This window comes from Rhopalosiphum padi, chromosome 2, assembly GCF_020882245.1.
Source record: "Rhopalosiphum padi isolate XX-2018 chromosome 2, ASM2088224v1, whole genome shotgun sequence".
Lineage (NCBI taxonomy): Eukaryota > Metazoa > Arthropoda > Insecta > Hemiptera > Aphididae > Rhopalosiphum > Rhopalosiphum padi.
This window is the reverse complement of record NC_083598.1, coordinates 5,144,255-5,166,306: the sequence shown is the minus strand read 5'-3', so window position 1 is coordinate 5,166,306 and position 22,052 is coordinate 5,144,255. Positions and strand designations below refer to the sequence as shown.

General features: G+C 26.8%; 2 protein-coding genes across 2 annotated transcripts in view; one reads left to right on the top strand and one right to left on the bottom strand.

The window, feature by feature from the left end:
- The first annotated feature begins 230 nt into the window (after nt 1-230).
- LOC132922075 (GPI ethanolamine phosphate transferase 1) lies at nt 231-4,887 on the top strand. Its single transcript, XM_060985401.1, has 14 exons — nt 231-677; nt 783-903; nt 1,331-1,430; nt 1,500-1,737; nt 1,805-1,932; nt 1,999-2,171; nt 2,230-2,457; nt 2,540-2,774; nt 2,864-3,042; nt 3,107-3,294; nt 3,355-3,551; nt 3,622-3,842; nt 3,905-4,096; nt 4,170-4,887. Exons 1-14 carry the CDS (start codon nt 460-462, stop codon nt 4,425-4,427), a joined length of 2,676 nt encoding a protein of 891 aa, XP_060841384.1. The 5' UTR covers nt 231-459; the 3' UTR covers nt 4,428-4,887.
- The window catches only part of LOC132922078 (uncharacterized), a 76,396-nt gene continuing 58,775 nt past the window's right edge, over nt 4,432-22,052 (bottom strand). Inside the window, exon 5 of the mRNA XM_060985404.1 lies at nt 4,432-5,131. Coding sequence (XP_060841387.1) covers nt 4,900-5,131 — 232 coding nt within the window. The 3' untranslated portion in view covers nt 4,432-4,899. The remainder of the gene's footprint in view (nt 5,132-22,052) is intronic.

The window sequence follows — 22,052 nt, the reverse complement described above, 5'->3', positions numbered from 1 at the left end:
TATACGATATCAACCATGGTTCTCATAGAATGTTAAGTAATGATATTTTGGCATGATTGTTCTGTGATTTTGGGAATTAAGGGTGGTGCCACAGATATTTAAACATATCATTCTGTCGTGGTACCCATAGAGAGTATAATACTCGGGCGGAGTGTGAAAATTAAAAATATTATCACTTATTCTCTTATCTCTTATCATTATTCAAATATTTATTTAAAATCATAGACATATAATATTATATGTCTATGTTTAAAATGTTGAACTGACAATTTCTTGTAATATTGTGTAATATTGATTTTAACACTATACAATTAATTATTGTTATTATTAAATTATTTTATCATGGATTTTAATTTAATATATTCTGATAAATACACAGTTTAAATTAAATGTTTAATATATTTTATACGCATAGTATACGTTTATAGTATTTAATATCTCAAAAAGAAAATAATAATAATGGTTGATTTGAAAATTGCAATACTGGGACTATTTGCTCAGTTGATATTACTACTCTCAATTTTTGATATTTATTTCAAATCACCAATTATCAGTGGTATACCAGACAAGCATGTGGATTATGAACCACCGGCTGATCGACTAGTACTATTTGTGGGAGATGGATTACGCGCAGACACATTTTACAACTATGCCAATGGAAATAGCCAATATTTCAAGTACCAATAACAAATATATACTTACAAATAATATATTAATATTATTAAAAAATTGAATACATTGTTTTAATTTCTTTGATATTATTATTATATTATACTTTTCAGGAATTTATTGAAAACCAGTGCAACGTACGGTGTATGCCATACTCGAGTGCCAACTGAGTCGCGTCCTGGTCATATAGCTCTTATAGCCGGATTTTATGAAGACCCATCAGCTATTTTCAAAGTATTATGAGATTGTTTAATATGTTTTTAAGAGTTCTTATATTTATTACAATATTCACAACTACATCATTTGTATTGATATTTTTTCTAAAATGATGTATATAATATATATAATAAAAAAGATAAAAGTAATTGGTGATTGTTATTTAATAAATGTTATGTTTATTTATAATAATAAGATACTGACATTTGAAAGGATTATTTACAAAGTTAATATTTCATGTTATCAATTTAAAAATTATTAATGATCTCATGTTTTGATTTATAGTAATTTATTATGCTATAACATAAAATATTTATTTAGTATTCATCTAGTATTAGTATTACTAATTAAGTAGTAGTAAAAAATCTTTTATCCTTATTAGTTTTACAAATTTACAGAATTCCTTTTTATTAAAAATATTTCATGTTAATATGTATATTTTTAGGGATGGAAAGACAATGTTGTTGAATTTGATTCAGTATTTAATAAAAGTGATACAACCATTTCTTGGGGTAGTCCTGATATTGTTTCTATGTTCAAGAAAGGTAATCATAATTATATTTTTTCATCATTGTTAATAAGTAATAACTTATTATTTGTATGATTTCTTGTAGGAGCTATTGCGGGCAACGTACATACTTATACCTATGATCCTGAACTACAAGATTTTAGTGGCAAGAATGGATCTAGTATAATTTTGTCAGAATGGGTATTTGATAAAGTTAAATTGTTCTTTGATGAGTCAAAAAATGATGAAATAATTCGAAGTAGATTGATGAAAAAAAAATTAGTGTTATTTTTACATCTTTTGGGTACAGACGTTTCCGGACATATTGACAAACCAAATTCAAAGTAAATTCATAAAATCTATTTTTTTTTGTTTATATTCCTTTAAGATTAAAAATGATGTTATATTTAGAGAATATTTAGAAAATTTAATTTATATTGAAAAAGTTGTTAAAGAAATAGAACAGTTACTAGAATCTTACTATAATGATAATCGTACAGCATATATTTTTACATCTGACCACGGTATGACAGATTGGGGTAAGAATTTTGAACATCGTTATGTCTTAGAACTATTTAATCTAATAACTTAAATTGTATTCATAGGTTCACATGGAGATGGTTCAGTTAGCGAGACTGAAGTACCTATAGTTACCTGGGGTGCTGGGTTATCATATGCCAAAAATAATTCAACTTCTTTGCCAGTGAATATTAATCAGGCTGATGTTGCACCACTTATGGCTACTTTAATCGGTGTACCTATACCTGTACATTCAGTAGTATGTATTCATTTGAATATGTAAATCATATTTTTGCCATAATCATAATTTTTTTTAGGGTATTTTGCCTCTAAATTTATTTAACACTGATGCTAAAGCTCGAGCCAAATATCTTCTAGCCAATGCGTTACAAATAAATGCTGCTTTTTCAACAGCACGTGTAAAAATTGAACAGCAACTGTTTAAATTATTTTATTCACCTTATGAACCACTCAGTATTAATGTTCAGGATAAATACCTTCAAGATATTACAAAATTGATTGAGCTTTCAAAAACTGACGAATGTGTAATAATTGTTTTCAATTATTTTAAAATTGATTATAACTATTAATTATTAATTGTATTAAAGATTAATAATTGTTTTATAGGTAAAGCTATGCTATGAGTGGATTAATTTAGGTTTACACGGAATTAATTACTACAATACATATTATAAATTACCACTTCTTTTTTGTGTAACATTTGTTGGCCTTGGTTGGATTACTTTACTTATACTTGAAACCAATTCTATTAAAAAGCGTCGAAAAATTAATAGATTCCATAAATTATTAATCAATGGAATATTTTTAACAGTTGCTGTATGTTCTTCATTTTTAATTAGTGGTAAATATTCTCTTCAATATGTGTTAATATATTTGAACTAACCAATTTCAAGAAATTAAATAATTTTAAAATTATCGATTCTATTACAGCTCAATCTCTTCCAATGCAATTTTATGTGTACACTTTTATGCCATTAATACTCTGGTGTATGTGTATTACTAGAATTTTTCAGATATTTAATTTATCTCATATGACGCAAAAGATACTACAAATTAAAGGATCAGAATTGTTTGAAATATTATTCTATTTAATTGGCATTGAACTACTGGTAAATTAAAAGTAGTGAAAGTAGAAAAACTTACAACTAACAATGTTTTTATTTTTAATCATAGGTGTGGACATTTTTTGAACGTCGCATACTAACTTTAGCCTTAGCTATACTGTGCTTTTGGATGACTTTCTATTCAATAGAAAAAGGATTTTTACCTATTCAAATAGCCATAATATTTTGTTCTTCTGCATTATTTGCTTCTTTCCCTGCAGTAATTATTATTGATGGTCATGCAAATATAATTTATGTGTAATTATTTAGAATTTATATATCCTTAGAATAATATTTAATATAAAATGTATACATTAGTGTAATAGGTGCAGTTATTTGGCTATTGGCAGGATTAATACACTACAAAAACCAAAGCGGAGTACGTAAAATGACTACATTTTTACAAGTATTATTGATAGCTATAGCAATTGCAAATGTTGTGATTGTGTCAAGTAGTATAGAAAACAAACAAGGGTTATCTTCAGTAAACAAAGTAGTTTCTTGGACAGTATCAAGTAATAAACTATTATGTTATAAATTATTATTTCTGAAAATTATTTTTTATAATGTTGAAATTTTTTTTAGTTTTATCAATGTTTTTAATCAGAAAAACCTCAAATCTATTATCAAATAAAACAACAGTACTTTTATCAATTGGTATTCCTTATATTCAACTATCATTAAACTTAGAAGTATTATTCATGCTTGTTCTCGTAATAACATTAGCATGTTGGCGAAAAATTGTGATAAAATCTACAGACTCTAGTCAAGCCCTTTGGACCCAATGGCGACATGCATTCTGCTTCGTAAGTAAAACTTATATTAGTATTCATCAATACAGTTTTAACTAATCTAACAATTTTTGTAGTTGTTATTTAGTTTTGGATCTTTTTTTGGCACTGGAAATATTGCATCTATTAATTCATTTGATCCTTCAATTGGAAGGTGTTTCGTCTCAGTATTCTCTCCATTTATTATTATGGGGTTGGTCCTATTCAAAATACTTGCCCCTATTTTATTGACATGTTGTACATTCTACCTCACAAGTATTAAATTAAAGGTTGGGTTTTTTATTTGTATTAAAGATAAATGATCAAGTATTTAAGTGTTTAAGATAAATGTTTTGGTTTTAGATACCTCCAATCAATGTGTTTGCTTTAATGTTAGCCATGTCCAACATAATGGGTCTTCATTTTTTATTTTTAATAAAAAATACTGGCAGTTGGCTGGACATTGGGATGTCAATTTCTCATTATGTTATTGTTCAATCACTTGCATTATTTTTATCGCTTATGTACGGACTGGCAGGATTATTGATCGGTGCTGAAGAAAATGACCCTGAACATAGTTCTAAACAGTTATTGCCAACTACTAACAAAAAATCAACGTGAAGAATGAAATTGGGAATGTATTATATTACTAAAATATTATTTATAAAAAAAAAAAACAATTTGATTACTTATGTATAAATTATATAGTAATCACTATTATTATATGATCTCATTACATTATTATGATTGATATTCATCATAAACTTGAATATAAAGGATACACAACAAGTAATTGTATCAGTAATTATAAATCAAAATGTAGTCATGATTAGATAAATATAGCCAGTGGCACTAATGTATACCTACATACATATAAATGACTAACTAATTGAACTTATTTAAATAATTTATTTTATATGAACATCATATTTGAAAAGTCAAGTCCTAGTCTTAAAAATAATAATTTATTGATAACTTACATTCCTTGTGTATCCTGTATATTTTACTTGTTAGTTATATCAACATAAAATATGTTTTATTTTATTTTTACAATACAAATATAGAATAATTTTTGTCACAAGATATTTTTACATTATATTTTATAATACCATATAACTATAAATAAATTAATTATTAATGTGAATACACTGTACGCTATATGTTGAGCTGTGTTACAGTGTCCCAATTCAATATGTCGACACGCTGATGACACAAATTTGTTTTCAGATAATGTGTCAGCGATTTTTCTTATAAAATAAGCTTCTTCCATCCCACACTTGATTTTACTTGTAGTATATACACAATTTAGAAAACCATGTTTTGCGCTGTAACAAGATAAACATTTAAACAATCAAAAATTGATAATTCATCAAAAAAATAAATAATAAAATATCGGAAGTTAAAATTAAAAAACACAATCATAGTAACTTATGAATCGTGATCATAAAAATTAATATGTATTATTAATTATGTATATTAAAGATGATTTAGAAATAATATGTATGTAAAATATACTAGAGATTAGACAATATTTTAACATCGTCCCCCTTTTCTCTTCTAATAATTTTTTATATACTTATTGTTTATTTACAAAATAGTTAAATAAAAATGTTCACAGTTGTATGCTAGATATGTGTGGTAACAAAAACTTAACATTTAGAATCCCTAAGTTTGTTTTTATATGACCTAAAAGATGTCTTTGTTATAATAATTTGTATTTGAATAAGAATATAAGAACAAATTATCAAAGCTATAAATCATTGTAATGAGAATTTTTTTTAAAAAATTGTTCAATATTCTCATATTAAATACATTTTGTAATTATTCAAATTAATCATACTTACAAAAATTATTATTACCTACCAACCAAGTTTTTAGATATTCAAAGTATCATTTTATAGCATAATAGGATTCACAGAAAAAAAGAACTAAAACATAAACATCAAAGCTAAAAGTATGATTAAATTGAACTTGACGCTTTTTTATACTTATTTCAAGGAATAATAATAAAAAAAACTACTTTGATCAACACGAGATTTATTTTTGTCGAGGACTTTAAGACTAATACAGATAATACATATAGTTCAAAAACACTTTTCATTTTTTGTAACGTATAAAATGAACAGCAAGATGGACCCAAAAATAAAAATGCTGTTTCGTATTTTAAGTGACAAATCATATAAAACTAATTACCCCATCAGGCCAATGATTTTTGTAGTCAATACCTATGATCTGTAAAATTAATCTATTTTCGTGGTCTAAAATACTATTCAGAATTTATCTCGGACAAAGTGATAGCGAAATACAGCATCTCACTATCTCAGTGTAGCGCTATTAGCTTGAATAGCCTAGGTGGTTATATTCTAGAGGACGTTGCGCGTCGCTATTGTTATAAAACTACTTTTGTATAGGCCGTTTGCGCATTTCTATTGTTATAAAAAGCCTAGGCCGTTTGCCTATCGTTATTGTTAAAAAATAACCTTTGTTATATGTTACATATATTGTACTTATAGGCGGTTTATGCACCGTGAATACTCCGGTTCTAGAACCTTGATCATAGACTTTTGAAAAAACGCGGTATAGCCCTATATTGAATGGTATAACTAGTTTTATCCCTAAAGTCGTTAAAATTGACGGTCATGACATAGAAAAATATATATATATATATAATATACGAAAAGTGCCATATAATATGTATAGTAATATAATGTGACAATATTGAATATACTCTTAAAACAGCTTCCTATCACAACTAAATACCTTTATTGCCTATACGCCGCGCCGTCTAACGTACTCATAGTTTGAAAAGAATTCCGATATGATAGACGCGATATCGGTGTATCAAGCATGGGGATGCTAAAATTTGATTTGTACATTGCTGATCGGATTAGTGGAGTATTTTTTACTATGAATTCAAAATTGATGCTGAATTATGAAGTATGTCGAATAGCGTAGCTCTTGCTTGGTTATCGATTGTCTAAAAATATTATAGCGTTGAAGGTCGTATTATAATGTTCATAATTTTAAATTGTTCATAAACAGACAACAAATTTAATTTATTTTAATTATTCCCAAATAAAATTTTTAGAATTAATATTTTTCAGTTTTTTTTTTTGTTAGTTCATTGCTCCGTTAAACGGTTTTATAACTTGTTTCATGAATTTTCTTTACTCATAGTTTACATATATATTACTATAATTAGGGTTTTAAATTTGAAATATTTCACTTGAAATTTTTCAATTGAAAATTTCACTCTTTGAAATATTCCAATAAAATATTGAAAAATATTTTTTCTTCTTTTAAACGTGTTTGTTCAGTTTAGTTGATTAGAAATAATATATTGATTATACACAGAAAATATTGATAGTAAATATGCAAAAATATGCACAATGCACTACAAATTTTTGATATTTTTTTCGTAGTGTCTGGGAAAAGATTTTTAGAGCTCACTAATCAAATAGTAAAAAAAAAAAAAAAAACGTAAATACAACAATTTCCGAGCCCTAGAATTTATCACTTCACACTAAACTTGTATTCATAACTGGATCCTTATATTGGTTATTATTATTATTATACATATTTTCTTTATTTCACACAATAAACCAACTTTTAAAAATGTTCACTTGTAAGTTGACGTGATTATAAAATTTAAGATATAATAATTTATATTTTATTTTTCATTGAAATGTAATATTTCAAGAAAATAAATTTCATGAAATTTTAAAACCCTAACTATAATTGTCAAAAAGCGCTATCTTCAATGTTTTCACACTGTATTTGTCCTGTAATTTATTTTTAATTTTATTAATTCTACCTATATACCTAATATAACTTTATAAGTATCAACAATGATACAAAATGTGTCTGTTGCACTTATTGCACTGTTTGGCATTTTCATATACTTATACCTAATGTTATGTTTATTTTAATTGTTTTCGGTGATGTAATAATATTACGACGACGTGTACACGGTAATTGTACAAACATCAGATAACAACTAAACGGTTCAAGAGTTTTAACAAATGGCCGAAGACAAAATGGAACCTTTTTACTCATCATAATATTATGTATTTTATTTGGTAACAACATTATGCAGGTATAGAACTACCTACTTTTAGAATGTTAAGTGCAATAACTATACGCAAAACATCACTATTATAGTATTACATAATAATATAAAGGTAGGCATAATAGGTATACCGGGGAATGTATATTATTTGTAGATTTTTATTCGCATTCATAAAAGAATAAATAAAATGCTTTTGAAATATTAAAACGGATGTCAAGTGTATGTTTTGGAAATGTTTTTTCGTAATAAAAACGCACCTGCAAGAGTACTGTGAAATTTTGACGTCTGTTATTTTCTTATAGTACAATATTATATACGTTACGAGATGTGTATGTATCTTAGAAACAAATAATATAACTATTACCGACATTGCTAACGCGTGTCGTTTACTATATTGTACATTTTTTTCCTACTCGGAAGTTAGAAGTGTATATTTTAATATTCGCTATATGAACTACAATTATTATTATTGTATTTTTATATATAGGTACCTACGACTTTATTATTATATGTTAGCTGACGTTTGATGGCCGGAACCTACAAAAATATTGGATTGAGAACATACCTTCCGTATTGGTTCTCACATGTCGATATAATATTATTATTATTATGTCTGTGATTATACCGGTTGACTATAAATGGAACTTGTCTAGTTTAATGTACATTTAGTGATATATATTCTGCTTTAATAATTTATATTAAATACATACGTTAACTGCATTATTTATTATGTAGGTATCGAATTAGGTGTTTGCAATTACCCGCACAAACCTACGAAATTCATTTTCTGAATACTTCAAGGTTGAGTAAGTTTCGCAAGATTTTATATATATTTTAATAAGATTGAATAGATTTTTAAAAGACAAAACTATTTGCATTATTTAACAAAGAAAAGAGTTAGTTTTAAAAGTTAAATTGATTTTTATTCGGGATAAAAAGTAAACCGGGAAACTCATTTTTTTTTTGTATTTTTAAACAAAAAAACTTTTTCAGAACTGGTAGTATAATAAGATTTAGTTTAATTAAAAATTAATTGAGTAAGATTCCCAATTTTATTTTTAAAAATATATGAGAGCGTATTTAATGTTATAAACTTTCAAATAAACAAAAGTGTAAACAGGGACAATACTGCAACACTTAAGTACCTATAGTTAGTAATAGTTTTAGAATATTATATTATTCGGACTTGTCTAGAAACATGTATTTATTTTATAAAATATTTCATTACAATTTATAACAATAATAAAACAAGAAAAATAAAACTGGACAGAATTCTGTGGAGTTCAGTCTCAAAAAATAGTCTACGAATACTTCGACACTTGTTAGTTGTATTTGTGTTATACAAATCAAAATCAATAGCATATATTATGACTTGTAAAGAACGGTTTTGAGCGGAGATCGGTTAAAATTGCGCTTGCTGACATTTATTTAAATTATTTCGACGGTTGTCAATGGAGGTTTTTTTTACACTTCGAGACTATCGAGGACATTGAAACACGATCTCTCCAAAGTTTCATTTTATCTTTATTTGATTTGCGATCCTGAGGTGCGTTCTATATGTGAAGGTTTTAGTGCACTCCTGCTACCTAATAGTGTTTGTAGAAAAAGACAGAGAAAAATATCCTCATGAAACCAATAAATTTACTTTCAAATGCGAAATCGTTTCAAATTTCGGTTGTACACGTCGAATTAAGTTCATAAATTAAATAGAATCGTTTCATATAATAAGCGTATGCATGGTTTATTATACATTGATCGATTTCGCTTTTTATTTACCTCTACACGTTTTTAAATAATAATATATTCTCAAGTAAGCGGTTGATCCTGTGGCTAACGTTTTCTGACCGAACGGATTTCTTTTATTCGGTTTTTTTTTTTTATCTTATTTATAATATATATTTCCTGTTTAAAGGTACGTACCTATTATGCGAGTTTATTCTCCTGCGATTTTTAGTGAAGACAATTTAGTTATAGTATTGAACGGTCAAATCTACCTGTACATATTCCACTCCTATCTCCCACCTTCCTCGCACTACATTTTACTATTTATCTCCCTAGAGAGAGAAAGACAGTGAGAGAGAAATGATACGAAAGAGTCGACGCGTGCGTATAATATATGCAATAATGGAACACACACGAAGAATCCATCTTATCTTGGTCGGATAATAATAATATGGTTAGTTTGAAACACGGTATATTATATATATAATATAATATACCGTGGTTTGGAGTAAGGTTATAGATATTATAGATATATATCTATCGGTGATTCAAGACACGTATTATTTAAAAAAAACTATTAACGTTTGTTTTTAAATATATTTTTTACATAAACTTAGATGGTTAAAAAATATTTAATTTTACCATTACGTATATCGCTATCTATTTTTAAAAATAATTTACTTTTTTTAGGTTGGATATGTATTTTAATTTTATTTTTCCAAAACAAAATATATTTTTTTAGAGTAGTTTTACTCTTATTCTTATTCTTATAATACTTTTAATCGAATTTCGGATGAGTAAATATTTAAAGTTTAGATGCGTGAGCTGAAATAGTATAGGGGTACCCCGTAAAATATTAGTTTGCTACTTCATTCATCTAAATTTCAAGTTTCCATAACTAATAAACTTCTGGCCAATAATTTGATCCTTATAAATCGAAAGACTCCAAATAATATTTTGTTCGGGAATATTAAATAAACAATGCACGTTATCATTAAAAAGTAGTAAGATATTTATAAAAACTATAACGATGAAAAATAGTAAAAGTATAATTTTTTTCCAAAAATGTTGTTTTGTAACTACTACTACTCGTACTTAAAGTTATTAAAAAGAAATATTTTCATAAACTTTGAGTTTCTGAAATAATAATACGTATTAGTATCTTATGTAGTTATGTTAGATGGATCGACCCGTATACATCACTATACCTAACTTATAACTTTATCCCTATGTGGCTATGTGTGTATGTGTGGTTAATTGTGTACGTTTTTATTTGTCCACCGCACCCAATCGTAATGTGGGATTGTGAATATACAACGAATTACGCACAATATTATAATTTTCGAGTTTAGGACAGAAACACGTTTTCGAGGAAATGTGAATTATCTGCATATGTGCACTGTGCACACTCCCGTTCCCGTTTACCGAACGATCAACGATTGTTATATTTGCATGATAATACCGGAGGGTTAGTCGTCACTCATCGCATATTAACGTCCACTGTTGGATATCAAAAGCGTAAATTATCTGTAGTTGTGAAACTCTTCGTCACTATTATAATTACCATCGCGAATGCCGATGAACGAGTATGACGAATACATATTATAATAAAAATAAATGATTAAATGGGAATATTTCATTAAATTATCATGTTGCGTGTCCAAATTTACTGGCTTCAATACGATTTTGAGTTTCCAGGCTTATATTTTTCTTGATCGATGTTATTTCTCACTACCTATTGTAAGAATTATGGTTCCTTTTTTCCTCGAACATCACTCTTAGATAATAAAATGTATCCACCTCAATGGACTTTTGTGATTCTAAACGTGATAAATTTAAGTTTTTATGTTATATAATCGTTGTTATGAAATAATACTAATAATAATATACTTATAAAAATGTATTTCAATTTTATGTAACGATTATTAGTATTTTTCAAATATTCTGTATTTAAGTTTAGTACATGCTTAATATCTTGTAAAGTCAATCTTAACTATCCAACAGATACGTTATAGTAAACAATACAGCAGTTTAGTACTTATATGCGTATTTTTATACCTATAGTACAATACATTTTATTGTCTTATTATTCATCTTTTAATTAATTAAAAAAAAATAAAAAATATAAAAAAAAACCATCCAAAAATGGCGACCTCCCACTAATACAGCACGTCTAGTAGACATTGTCACCACTAGAGCTAGAATCGGCCATAAACGGCTTACCCATTCTTATCTATTCAACCTATACAAGAAGAACAGCCAATCTGCCATCAATGCAATGAAATTCTGTCAATCGAGCATATCACACTTCACTTCACTGCCCTATGTATAACGAAGAACGAAAAATTTTAAGTCACCCCACTAACACGGAGGAAGCATTAGGGGAAGCCAACATTGACGCCATTTTTAATTTTTATAGATCTATTAATCTTATAAACCTATTGTAACCCAATATCCCAAATGTAAATACTTATGTATAATATATACTTTTAAAATATAAAAACCTTATGTACTTTATGATCTTATTTAATCTTATCTATTATATCTGTATAATTCTAAGTTAATGTAACACTGTATAGCAGTGCCGCATTTAGACATTTTGTGCCCAGGTGCAAAAAAAAATTGGCGCCCCTTTAAGGGGCCTACCAACGAGAAATAGATCTTCACTAACCTTTAAGATGTTGAGCAAAAAAAGAATGAGTACTTTTTTTAAAAATATTGTTGAATAATTGCAGATCCCTCTCCTTCTGCAGATACATTGGATTCATTTGAATGTATGTAACTTAAACTCTTCTTATTATCAGGGGCGCCAATTCAGTTTTAATATAGGGCTGCCAAATTATTGAGCAGTCCAAATTTGTCTACCACATCAGAAGACAGTACATCAGAAGACAGTAAAAATATTGAAATTTATTACTGTCTTAAAAGATGCCCTATCTTTTAGGGCGCACGACATTCTTTATACATTTTAGCCTATTTGTAGAAGTCTCACAACCAGCCTACACACTCTTACTTAAAATCTTGATTATACTGTCATTGTGTATAAATATAATTCATACATTTAATTTAAAAACCTCAATTTATAATGAGTAATAATGATTATCATTCATTCAAATCAAATTTTTGATTATACAAATAAAGCTGTAAACAATAAATTATAAAAAAAAAAAATCAATAGTAAATTAAATAGTAGTCACATAAGTATCACTCATAATAGTACCTACTACCAGTACTAACCACTGTAGTGTAGACTGTGGCTAGAAAAGCTAGAAACGCTGAGTTTGTTGACAAATAAGTAATAAATAATAATTGTATTTTTGTAAGAAAAACACGCCACGCGCGATAACAAAATATGCTGTATTATTATAAATAACCCATGTCTATTGACATAATCACAACAAATTTGGGATATTAATAACTCTCGATTGCTGATAGCTATATTGCTATAAATACATTAGTTGTTTAAACTTCAAACACCATAATACACTAACAATTAACATTATAAATATTATGTATTATATAATACTGTTATTAAAATAATTTCAATTGTAAGTTTTAATTTTTACAAATGAACAAATTTCTGACCAAAAAATTTTGGCGCCCCCAATATACCGGCGCCCGGGGCAGTTGTAGCCAGTGCCCCCCCCCCTAAATGTGGCCCTGCTGTATAGGCTAATGACCATAGATGTCGAAGCCTTTATTCTTAATAATAATAAAAAAAAATATATGTCTTATTGTCTTATTTTTCATTTTTTAATTAATACCTATGTTCAGAATTTAATTCATTATATAATATGTATTACAAATTTATTTTTAAATTAAAAACTTTGAACTTAAATTAAAAATAATTATTAGAATGTTTGGAAGGTTAATATTGTTACGTCATGATTTGTCTGCTTTTGTAATTACTGTCAATATTAAATAAATCATATATTCAAAGGGTTTCGGGCCGTTAACTTAATAAATAAATAAATAAATAATTTAGGTTGGATATACGTCACACGAAATGAGGTAGGTATAGGTAATACATATTGCGTGCTACACGGCATAGTAATAATAATGACCGCGCAAAAACTACAAATGAGACGAATTAATAAACCGTGAATGCCGTTCGTTTGTAGATTATATACAAGTCGTTACGGACTGTGCAGTACGATTATGGAAGCATTTGTATGAAATAATAACATTATCTTCGTAGTGGGTCGCGTAATATATAGGTAGTGTTCAAAATTCCATTCGAATATTAATTATTCGGTTTCTTGCGATTGATCTAAATGCGTAGGTAGTAGGTACCTATGACCTATTCACGATTTTCGATATATTTTTAAGTTACTATAAGTAAAACAATACAAAAGTTTTCGATTGATGAGCTGTGCCCCGTGAAACTGATTAAATAGCACATAAATCTCTTGTCAAGTATTTTTAGCGCAATAATGCGCTTGTTTGTAGATGCTCTTTATGGAGTATAAGAAAGAATGTATAGGAAAGTCATTGATCTACGGAATTTTCAATTTTCCATCAGTTAAACGGATTCGAAATAATGCATGTAAATGTTTCGATTTTTAAAGTCTGAAAAATGAAATAAAATTTATCACGTTTATAGTGTTTGTTTAAGAATTTATTACATGCCATTCAATAATATCTGCATTTTTTCAAGTTTATTTATTTTAAATACATTATACATTTTTTTCGCAATAATTATTATGTACGATTTAAAACAAAAATAAATATTTTTACTTCAAACACGTAATAAATAATTGAAAATTGTACATATTTTTTTGTTGTTGAGTTTTATTTAGATAGGTATAATAGTAAGTTGCCAAGTTGGTGTAGGAATATTACTGTTTACGTCAAAATTACCAACAGTCAGTATCGATGACGTTGCCGAAATTGTAAAAACAAAATAAATAAATAAACAAAAATGGTTCGATAGTTATTAATATTTTATGTGATCAGATTTCATGTATCTTTATTAGATTAAAAAATAAAATATATTTCTTTAATATGCCCTGCCATTCCAGATAACCAACTTAGTAGCTTATTAAGTTAAAATGGAAAAAAAAAAAACATTTTTTTTCTATCAAAATGTCTTATTTGTTGAAAAATTATAACGTATACAAAAAAAGAGAATAATGTTTGTCAATCATAAATATTCCAGTGATTATTAAATTCGTCGAGTTGATTTACATACTAAAAATTCAGGTCTGAAGTATTATTTATTTATTATTGAATTATCGGGTTGCACTTTTGGAAAATTATGTAAATGTTATGTTTTACATTTTTAAAAGTAAATATACTCATCAAAATTATTGTAAATTATTATAAGCGGTGTAAACAGATTCTGTAGGAAGGGTCGGTTCCAACACATCTGTATTTTATTTATTAACGGAAAACGCGTTATAATGATGATATTGCAGTTATGTACTTATTTTATTAAAAACATATTTTATTAAACAAATATGATTTGAATCATTATCTAATTTTTTTAGTTATATTATTTATGTTTTACATTGATGAGACATACCTACGTTTAATTTTTCTTTTTCTTCGAAGTGCATATAGTAATAATGTAGTAAATGCGGCCGTTCGTTGATTCGAATAAAGTATATTATTTTGGTGGATAATTCTTTTAAAATGTTTAAGTATATCTTCGACCATTTATGATCTGGAGGTGTTTTGTAAACCTTAAGTAGATAATCCGATTAATGTACCTATGTAAATATTTATAAACGTCATGCAAATGGTTATCTCAATTTAACGTGAGTACCGAGTTTAATAGTAATATATAATGTACTAGCTGTATTACCCGACCTCACCGGGTTAAAATTAATCTATCTTTCTGTTCATATTTGTGTCATCAAAACTCTATGTCCAGTATAAGGAAAATAAATCACAAGAGTAATTATTATAATTGTGTACAAAATTATTTCGTTTTTAGATTTGTTTTTTTTTTTTTTATACATCTGTAAACATTTTAAAGGTACGTTATATTTCTATTGATAATTATAATAGTAATATAACCGGTAACCAATGACAACCATTATTTAAATATAGAAATTAATATTCAATTGTCATAAATTAAAACGAAATTCATGACGTGTGAGCCACTATATTATAGAAGCGTATTGGGTTTGAAAAAATAAGCTATGTACACCCTTCAAGTCTCAAGGAATCTATTGATATAACTTTTATTTAAAGCAATCTAGTAGTTTTTCAGTCTTTAGAGGACAAACAAAAAACATTTATTATTATATTAATATCATGTTGGTATTAATTATATTAATATCATGTTGGTATTATACTTATTATATAAGTGAATTATTTATATATATATTATATATTAATATATTATATAAATATATACTATTAAAAAATAACCAATTGAAAGACACAATTATTTTGGACGAAAAAATCTGTTTTGTTTATTAGTAGAGCTGAAATCGAAAATATATTATAAATATCTTTTAAACATAAACGTACCTTCTTGCAAGCATCTTTTTCTTTTAAAACCACAATAGAAAATATATTGTATTGATTCAAACATTTAAAACACAAACAAATAAAATATTTGTATTGGCTGAAAATATATACACGTACAAAAAAAAAAGTATATATTATTGTCAAAGTTATTGTCATTTTATGAGATTTCAATTACAGATGACCTTTATTCTATTATATAATATAGTAGATCATACTATAAATATGTTTATAACATAGTATGAAATCAAAGTAGAGATTGTCGAAGAAACTACGTGGAGTGGACGAGTATTTTTGTTTATTGACTTTTTCTAATATTCTTCATATTTCGGATTTAGTCGATTCGGTAGATAACAATAAGATTCGAAAATAGTTTGAGTTTTTATTTATTTATTAATTATTTGATTGTAAACACGTTATTGGACAAATGGAATGGTTCAATTATTTCCCACGATGTTTATTGATTAGAAATTGGTCAAAAATGGTCTATTGGAGTTGTTATTTTTGAAATTTGGCTGTAGTTGTTGGAAAAAAACTGTTAACAATATACTACCATATAAAAAAAATAAATAAAATATATGAAGATATTATCTAATAAAATTATCATATAATTGTTTATGAATATAATACTCCAGTTTTTAATTACCACAAGGTTCTTAAAAAAAAAAATGGAATACCGACAATTTTGAATATTGTTTTAAGTTATAGAGACAATTCAGAAAATTTACCTATGCATGTTTAATATTAAAATTTTAAACCCTAGAAGTAAAAATTACAATTTATATAAATTAATTGAAAAAAAAAAACAATAAAATAATTAAATTTCTCATTTAATCAAAAACATTTTACAATTGATTCAACAAAATGTATTTACGTTTATAATTGCAAATTTAAATTTTCTCAGGTTATAATTGTGTTTAATTATGAACAAATTAACTAAAATTAAATTCGTTAAATCGAGTATAATATATTTATAATTTTTTATTTCTTTCACAATCTCACAACACTGCATATTAGCTTTGAGATAGATTGCAATATTGTTTATTTAAAGAAAAGTTGTATGTAACAATTGTTCACAAACCTTGGCAGTTGGCAAGATAATTTGTCAATGTGTATATATGAGTAATTATAAGTAACAATCGTACTAATATTTAAACAAACTTTTACGCTCAATAAAATATATTTATTTACAAATTTTCATTTTAGCAAGCTATTATCTTAATCTTATCGGGTTAACGAACGAATTTAAAACAAAAATTCTGTATGAATATTGAATAACAGAATAAATTTAAAAAATAAAATGATTTAAATAATCAAAGTGTAAAATAATATGTTATACAGCCTTGAGTGGATCTTTAAGTTTTCAATACTTTTAATTGAATATAAAAGATCGTTGAAGATTTTAATTATCGCGTGCAAAAAATAATTACTAAATGTTACTGAAATTTACAAAAGTGTTAATATAGTTTTATTATACGTGATCTTTTTTCGTAAAACTATTGAAATTTCACTGTTGATTGTTTAATTCTTTTAACAACTTAAAAAATATATTATCCCGTTATAATGTAATTTAATTTAACTTAAGGTACGAAAAATTCGAAAAATATTTTTTTCTAATGGAGTACTTACTTATTTTTTATACGGTGAGTGGATAAGTAATATTACATTATTATAAGTTACATTACTTTTATTTAAATAAAATATTAAAGCAAAAAAATATGAAAAAGAAAAGAATTTTTTGGCATACAAAGCTTAATTTTAAGCACTTGTTTTCGCTCTAATAACCCCATGAACATAATGGCCCTCGATAAACCTTAAAACGCCTTGTTGAATAAGCTACTTTCAAATTAGTTTCCTGTTACAAAATGTATTAGAAATGTCTATTGAAATTGGATTTTTCGTCCAAATAACATTATATCAACGGTTTTTCATAAAGAGAAGTAAAATTTAAAATCTATGACGATACTAACATAATTGAGTATTGATGGAATTCGTCTGATTAATAACCATAATATATTATATGGTATTCTAATAGACGTTAAAAAACCATCGTGACAGGGATGAAGAGGAAAACTGTGATAACTGCAGTAAGTTACGATTGAATATAAAATATTTTTAGTGATGTTGCCACGTATATTATTTTGTAAACGTGATTCCGTTCCCGGAAAGGCAGATTGGAGGATATTTTAGATTTACAGAGGCGCCGAAGAGCGGAACGAGTGCCAACCACTCCAAACACTTACTTACACGAAATGCATTTTTGTTATCCCTGTTACCCACCCCTTTTACCTCTCCGGCACTTAGGATTTCATGGAAAATCAGATGAATATATTTGATTCACCGAGGAGCGAAACAGTGGCACCGAGCACAGAATATTCCAGCAGAAATAAGTAACTATACTATTTATTCGAAATATATTCTTGTTCCAAAAAATATTGGTAAGATTATAGAATTTCGATTAATGATTTCGCTCAGCCGTGTCCTGATGTTTTTTTTTTATGCTCGATCGACTTGTGATAAATATATTATATTAATTAAATAATTAAATCATTGTAATGTGCAATGTGACACGATTGATGCTATTTTTATAAGAAGTATATTGTACAAAAATTACTTTTTTGAAAATTATTTTTCCGTTTATTGTTATTATTTATTTATTCATAGGGGTGTATTGTATACAGTCAACGTATAATTGGATTATTTATTAGTAGAGATCTACCGCCCAGGGCTTTCGAACTTTAAATTATAATAACTGCTACAATGAGCGTTGCAAGAGAACGTATGACTGAACGGAAATAATTATATTGTAACAAAAAATAAGGATCGGTTGTATTTCAATTTAAATACTTACTATAATTAGATACTATTTTATTAGAATTATTGACCTTTCGATGACAATTAAAAGCTTTGGAATGAACATTATATCCTCTGGTAATTTTATCGATTTATTTTTGTTTAATATTTTATTTTATAAACTTATATTATTATACAGTTCTGTAAGAACTAATATCTAATATGTATATTTTAATATTATAATACATGCGTATTCAAAATAATTTATTCCTTAAAATGTTTAAAATATTCTTTTATAGTGAAATAATCATTTCGCTTGAAAGTTAGTCTAAAACTTTTTTTAATGAAACTCTTTATGGTCTTCATTGGATTTTTATTGAAGCTATAGCATGATAAAATCTTAATGTATTTTTTAATTTGAATTTCTTTTGAAGAGCAATAATGCTAGATTTGACTTTACAAGTGTTCTGATATTTTAGTTTTTGATTACCTATCCGTTTGTTGGACTTTAAAAGAGAGTTAATAATTTTATATGTTTATAAGGTAAGTATACTCGAGTTCTTAAAATATAATTTTTTACCATGACAAATTTTAATTGCATTTAGAATTAACTGGTGTCTGGTCTGAACTATTGTAAAAATATAAAAACAAATTTTTTCTTTTCCATAAAATATAAAATAGTTTTTGATGTTTTTTAAGCATTATGTTGTATAAGAAAATTGTCAGAATTACAAAAAAAGTAAAATAATTACTTTTAGTATGATAAATTGTTATCTTGAAATACATTTGCGCCTACGTAGGTAATAATGAAATGTCAAATGTATTTACTTGAGAAACTACTAACAAATTTAAATAATACAATTAACAGTCTTGATACGAAAATACAATTAGTTAATAATCGATGAACCATCAAATTATTTATGTTTTTGAATTTTTAAATGTGTACCTTCTATTTACTACCTACATAGAACTGTTGTGTTATTATAGTAACACTATTATGCATTCGTATATTCCCGTAAGCATGATAAATTTGTGAATATAAAAGCATATTTAATTTTTGTTCAACAATTATTAGTTCAATAATTGTGATGGTTGTTTTCGTTATAAAATAAAACGTAATTTTCATCCATAACCAATATCCAATAAAAAATACCATTTATACCCACCATTATTTCCATTATTTTTATAGTAAAACAATTTAAATAACCCTTATTGTTGTCATTTTTGGCAGCAATATATTGCAATATGAAAATATGACGTATGTGTACAATAATTTAAGGTTAATATAAACAATAGAATAACATTCACTATTTTCATCTAAAATATACTTAACTAATATATATATATATATATATATATGTGTGTATTCGTCTATGGTACGTATGACATATAATAACCCAATCGAACTTGAACAAGTTATATTGATACACACCTATATAATATACACCGTATAAATATTTTATATTTTTAATTTATTTTTATGAACGGAGGAAAATAAACACGGTTTTAGTTGATTTTATAATGATATATATATATTACAGCCGATTGGTGTAGTTTTAGTGGCGCGTAGTGTAAGTGGAATTCTAATTTGATTTACCTATACGTCATATCGAATGACGACGGAAACTAGAATTGTAATATTATATAATACGGTCTTGTGCATAAATATTGCGACGGTCGTGTGAGTAGGTCGCCTACATTAAAAACGTAGCAGTTTATTGATAGACGTTGAAAACGGGGCGTATATAGAGGAAGCAACAGCAGTCACACGACGTTTAATCCCACACAGTATGCAGCCACCGGTGGAGTGTGGGTATGAGAATAAATCGTAAAATAATATGGTCGGTATATGGTATGATAATATACGCGCACATTATATAATATAAGCACCCCTTTGCGGCGCGGTAATGATTTAGTTGAGATACCGTTTCGTACGCGATTTTATATACGAATAAATTGTGATTTTACCGTCAAAATATTTACATAAATGCGCGCGTGAAGTTATTATTTTATACACACGGTGAATACAGATATATCGGGCTTTACGGTTGGGTCGATTTGACCCGATCGTCTGCAGAACTTGAAAAACAACAGACCATTTTTGAATACATTTTGAATCGCCGTACGATAATAATGACGAGTACACTTATTGCCTATAATAATAAAAATAACAAGAATAATCATTTTTAATGGTTCCACTTTTATTGAATGATAATCGTCCACAATATAATATTTGAACTTATCTACAAAATAATATATATATATATATTAAAACGGCAAGTACCACGTTTATCGTTTTGAAAAATTATTTTATTTCACATGTTTTTAAAAACAAACAATTTAAATTAATATTCTTTTAATTACTCGTGATAACTGACCATTCGTCGGTAATTTATTTATCTATATTTATGATTTGTACCTTGTTTTAAAATGAGATAAAACAACCGTCATCGAATACTATTCTATCTATTGCAATTCACGGTTGTAGTAGGTACCTACTAATTTTTTGTATACAAAAATAAGGACTAAGTACTTATGCCAAAACCACTATTAATATAGAACGGTATAAGTTATACCATTATTATACATTACATATCTGCACGTACTTAAGCCCAACAATGTATTTTTAATACGTTTTTATCGTCTGTAAACAAAAGACGCAGATTAAAGACACGCCGTGCAATAACGCAATATTATTCTGGTCCTGAAACGCGTATTTACAAAATAAGAAAAACATTTAATATCCGTTTATTTTATTTCAGCGATTTGTAAATAATAAATAATAATGTATCGTCTGCTTGGCCATGAAACATAATGACGGTACCGGACGCCAAAGCTCGGTTCCATGATATTTACCGGAGACGTTCTGGGTAGTGTCCTTGTACAAGACAATTTTATTTTCTAACCAATTCGGTTCAATATATAAAGGTTCCATAAATGTAGATAATAAAAAAAATTGTATTTATTCAATAAGTTTATATTTCAGTTCGTTAAAATAAAAACTAGTGTGTCCCTATACCATTAGGTATTCACAATTCTATGCAATTAATGGCGTACAATACTCGTAAGCATTTATATACATATTATAATGATGGAGAGCGAGAGAGACGGTGCGAGAAGGATATTGATCAACTGATTGATATTATGAAAATATCGAGTTTTTATATGTTATTTAAATCGATTAT

Bases quoted from the DNA above. Each gene is read 5' to 3' on its own strand.
- LOC132922075 (XM_060985401.1), top strand. From the start codon at position 460: ATGGTTGATTTGAAAATTGCAATACTGGGACTATTTGCTCAGTTGATA. The intron at 1,933-1,998 runs GTAAGAATTTTG...TTGTATTCATAG, and splicing joins CCACGGTATGACAGATTGGG to GTTCACATGGAGATGGTTCA. The intron at 2,458-2,539 runs GTAATAATTGTT...ATTGTTTTATAG, and splicing joins TTTCAAAAACTGACGAATGT to GTAAAGCTATGCTATGAGTG.